Consider the following 5,134-nt stretch of genomic DNA (forward strand, 5'->3'; position numbering starts at 1 on the left):
AAGGTCGTTTTCTAACCAAATTTGGTCTTACCTTCTCTAGCCAACTCCACCAACTTCTTGGCTAATGGATCGTGATGCAACCCTTCCTTGATGATATGCATAATATCTCCTTCAACCATAGAAATGGCCGCTAACTCAGCCTTGCGACTCAGCACATCTGCTACCACATTAGTCTTGCCTGACTTGTATTCGAATTCGAAATCAAACTGAGCCAAGAAGTCTTGTCACCTAGCTTGTTTGGGGCTTAACTTCTTTTGAGTTTGGAAGTAGCTTGTAGCCACATTGTCTGTCTTGACGATGAAGTGTGAACCAAGCAAGTAGTGACGCCAAGTTCTCAGACAATGCACCACCGCGGTCATCTCCTTCTCTTGGACAGTGTATCGCCTCTCTGTATCATTCAACTTGCGACTCTCAAAGGCAATAGGATGTCCTTATTAAATCAAAACTCCTCCAATAGCGTAGTCAGAAGCATCAGTGTGGACTTCAAACACCTTTGAGTAGTCGGGTAGTGCTAGTACTGGTCCTTCTGTGGTAGCAGCCTTCAACTCATCAAAAGCCTTTTGACACTCCTTTGACCATTCCCAAGAGTGGTTCTTCTTGAGAAGATCAGTTAATGGTGCAGCCTTGGCGGAGTATCCCTTGATAAACCTCCGATAGTAATTAGCCAACCCAAGGAATGACCTCAATTCAGATACCTTGTTTGGGGGTTCCCACTCTTTGATAGCCTTCACTTTTCTTTGATCCATGCAGAGAGTTCCATCTTTAATGATGTGTCCCAAGAAGTGGACTTCGTCCCTTGCAAAGGAACACTTTTCCTTCTTCACATATAGGTTATTCTCTCGCAAGATCTTGAACACGGTTTGTAAGTGTTCTACATGTTCCTCCAAAGTATTGCTATAGACAACAATGTCATCCAAGTAGACCACTACAAACCGATCAAGGTAAGGTCGAAAAATCTCGTTCATCAAGGTACAGAAGGTCGCAGGAGCATTGGTCAAGCCAAAAGGCATCACCAACCACTCATACGATCCATACCTCGTGACACACGTGGTCTTAGGTTTATCACCATCGGCAATTCTCACTTGGTGATATCCTGACCTCAAATTTAGCTTTGAGAACCACTTAGCTCTACCAAGTTGATCAAACAAATTGGCTATCAAAGGAATGGGATATTTATTCTTGATGGTTACCTTGTTAAGTGCTCGATAGTCGATGCATAGTCTCAATGAACCATCATGCTTCTTTTGGAACAAGACTGGTGCGCCATAAGGTGCCTTCGATGGACGGATGAACCCAGCATCTAGTAAATCCTTGAGTTGCTTCTTCAACTCATCGAGTTCTGGCGGTGCCATCCTATAAGGTGTTGAGGCGGGCGGCTTTGCTCCTAACTCCAATTCAATCTTGTGGTCCACCTTCCTCCTAGGTGGTAGTTGTTTTGGCAACTCGGGAGGCATCACATCCTTATTTTCTTCAAGGACTTCCTTGATTTTGGGAGGAACGTCTTCTCTTTCGGATGTTGACTCCTCTTGTAATAGAGTCCAATATGTAGTCTCTCCCTTCTTGAACCCTTTCTTGAGTTGCATGGCAGACAGTATCGGTGGTCCGCCAACTTTAGAGACTGTAGGGACCATGCATGGAGACCCTTTCTCCATGACGCATACTACGTCGTAGTATGGCATAGGTATTATATTTGCTTTCCTTTGCAAATCGAGTCCGATGACTATTTTAAAATCGTCCATGGGTGCTACTGAGAAATCCACAAGGCCCTTCCAAGAACCAAGAGTCATCTCAACCCCTTTTGCTACTCCCTTAAGGGGTTCACCCTTGGTATTCATGGGTTTGAACCAGCCATTCTTTTCGGTGATCTTCAACCCAAGCCTCTTTGCTTCATCAGGCGTGATGAAGTTGTGTGTAGCACCAGTGTCGATCATAGCCATGATGGGTTTTTCATTGATAAAGGCTTTGACATACATCAAGCCTTTCTTTTCTGTAGTGCTTGCCTCTTTGCCCTTCACAGCATTCATGTATTGTGTAGGATTACCATGTGTTCATAACACGCAGCGGAAGAAAATAAAGTAATCCTAAAGATCTATTTTGTGCTTAAACTTTATTATAATAAACAATATATATTTTAGATCAGATTTAAATACCTTTAGACGCCTTAGTAAAAACTTTATTCTTTGATTGTACGAAGACTCTATGCATATCCACACCGAGACCAACATTTGCTGTCAAATCTTTGACCAATGTATATCTGATCTAAATTGAGAAACCTCTTGCAACTCTTTGCACACCATAAAATTCTTCTCCAAGAATTAGGCTCACATACATTTATGTGTGTAGAGATAAAGGAATAAAACCTTTGTGTTTTATTCTCATCACTGTCACGTTCCTCTATTCTTGGCATACATATATATAGTATGAGATTTGTTACTGATTTTAAATTTGAATCTCAATTCAAATTTAAATCATATCTTGAAATTCTAAATCTGAATCCTTCAAATTTTATGAGTCATATCATAACTCAATTTGAAAACAGAATCAGTTAGGATCTCATCCAAATTTAGAAATAGAATAACTAATTATTCTCAAATCTCATTTAATATTCTCAATTATCATACTATTATTATATTCTTGGTGCTAGCAAAAAATATAATAATATTCCATTTGAATTAATATAATTATTTATTTGATCAAATCAAATTAATAATTAAATAATTCTACAGCAAAGATTAGAACACTCGTTAGTGTGTGACCCCACAGGTTCAATACTAAGCGGGTAGTAAATTAGTCATACTAAATTTACTAATCAAGGTTGGCGTCTAGCAACACTCCTCAACGACCCGATAGTATGAAGTAATATATTTTTACTAAGAACCTTAGAAGAACAAAGTATAATTCCTTCCATCTTTCCAGCTCTTGGTTAACTCTTAGAGTATGGTTTAATTATCAAACTCTAACTTGTTACCATTATTATAATGAACTGTGAATGACTTAAGAAACTCATTTCTTCATTCATTCAATCCCCTTGGCCAAGATTTTATTCATCTCAGTCATTATAATCATAGAGCTCAAACTCTCGGAGAGTTTGACGGATTCCTTATTGACTAATCATTAATTCTACAAGTATTTAAATCATACCCAATATCCATTCAACTAGCACCCTAGGGTATTAGGTGTCCGAAATCAAAGTATAATAAATATATTGTTAATTACTATGATAGTCGCAGGTCAAAGAAAACTCTATTACTATATTCATCTTGAGAATATCCTATTGACAAATATGCGATAATTATAACCATTAGGAATTCTCAGAGTGGGTCAGTTCAATGGTCATATCTCTATATGCACCATCTATATATATAATTTAATAAATGAGATCTATTAATCTTCATCCAATGAAGACCATTATATATATATTGATCTTTTCGGATTATTAATGTCCTTTTTAATAATCCTATGACCAAGAACATTTTAGATTAAATTATAAAAGATTTATCTCTCAATATTATGATCACTATCACAATGATAAATCTCTAAATTTAATCAAGGACCTTATTATATTAACATTTTAATATAATAACAATAACAAATTATTTGACACATGATTGATTGGATTATGGTCATACTCCTTATTCCCAACATATTGGATAGATCCAACACACTCAGTTACTTGAGTTTGAGCTTCTCGTTCCTCGGCGATAGATGCCAAAGTCCCTAGCTTGGGACAATCCTTCATTTGGTGTGGTCCCTTGCACACGAAGCATCCTCCTTTGGGCACGAAAGCCTTTTTCTTTTCTTCGTACTCTTTCTTTGAAGAGTATTTTCCTTCCTTCTTGGTTGAGAAACTCTTTCCCTTGTCTCCCCCACCTTTAGTAGAACTAGGCTTGGAGGATGACTTGGGTTTAGAGTCTCCCCTATGATACTCAATGAGTGATTCGGCCACCACGATGGCCTCATCGACATCCTTAACATTCCTTCTTTGTAGTTCTTGCTTTGCCCAAGGTTGGAGTCCATCAATGAAGAAGAACAATGCATCCTCTGATGCTAAGTTGGGGATTTGAAGCGTGAGAGTAGTGAACTCCTTTACGTAGTCGCTAATCGTACTCTTGTGCTTCAACTCCCTCAACTTCTTCCTTGCTTCATAAACTACATTCTCAGGGAAAAATTGTCTTTTCAACTCCCTTTTGAAATCTTCCCATGTGGCTATGTTGCAAGTACCCTTTTCTATATCTACGCACTTTTTCCTCCACCACAAAGTAGCATTATCAGAAAGGTAGAGGGCTGCAGTGCGTACCTTTATTGCTTCTTCAACCACCCCTTGACCTTCGAAGTACCTCTCCATTTGCCATAGGAAGTTCTCCACCTCGCGAGCGTCCCTTACGCCCTTGAACTCCTTTGGCTTGGGGAGATCAATCTTTGTTGTCTCCCTTATAATGGTTGGTCGAGATTTTGCCTCCTCGAACCAAACTCGAACTTCCTCAAATAGCTTTAAGGAATTCTCAAGCTTCTCTTCGATTTGGAGCATGCTTTCTTTGAAAGCATCTAGTTCTCCTAACACGTGAGCCTCGAGGGTCTCCTTATCATGTTCTATCCTTTGGAAACGCTCATCTATAGAGGATAGAACATTCTCCAACACAAAAACTCTCTCTTCTAGGAAGTTAGAGTCCTTACCTCTAGGCTCACTTGAAGAACGGACCTTCTTGCCTCCCCATTGAGAAGGAATAGCATTCCTTCCCCTTTGAGACTTAATATGCTCCATGGTGATACTAGAAGTCATACCCACAAATCACTTGTGCTCCCTCTCGAACCTTGCTCGGATACCAAATTGTCACGGCCTTGGACACACTCCAACGCTACCGTGCCGGCACTCGGACTTACTCAACCTCTTGAGCTAAGACCAAGTCAGCCTAACCCTCAATACTTAGCAAGAAAGTTAAGAATACAAGAGAACACAAGAGAAAGGAAGCTTTAGTGGAAGAACACTTTATTGCTCAAGTGTGGTTACAAATGATTCACACACCCAAACTCTAACTCTCACCCCTATTTATAGCCATCCACCTCCTCAATGGATGGTTAGGATTAAATCTAATCAACGGTCCAGATTAATCATCCAGAACCTTCTTTACAAATA

General features: G+C 39.4%; 1 protein-coding gene across 1 annotated transcript; it reads right to left on the reverse strand.

The window, feature by feature from the left end:
- Window positions 1–434: 434 nt before the first annotated feature.
- On the reverse strand, window positions 435–4,780 carry LOC148563622 (uncharacterized). Its single transcript, XM_088486878.1, has 2 exons — window positions 3,643–4,780; window positions 435–2,023 (listed from the first exon to the last, which is right to left on the reverse strand). Exons 1-2 carry the CDS (start codon window positions 4,778–4,780, stop codon window positions 435–437), a joined length of 2,727 nt encoding a protein of 908 aa, XP_088343004.1.
- Between the last annotated feature and the right edge of the window lie 354 nt (window positions 4,781–5,134).

The sequence above is a fragment of the Arachis ipaensis genome, chromosome B5, assembly GCF_059453495.1.
Source record: "Arachis ipaensis isolate K30076 ecotype BB chromosome B5, ASM5945349v1, whole genome shotgun sequence".
NCBI lineage: Eukaryota > Viridiplantae > Streptophyta > Magnoliopsida > Fabales > Fabaceae > Arachis > Arachis ipaensis.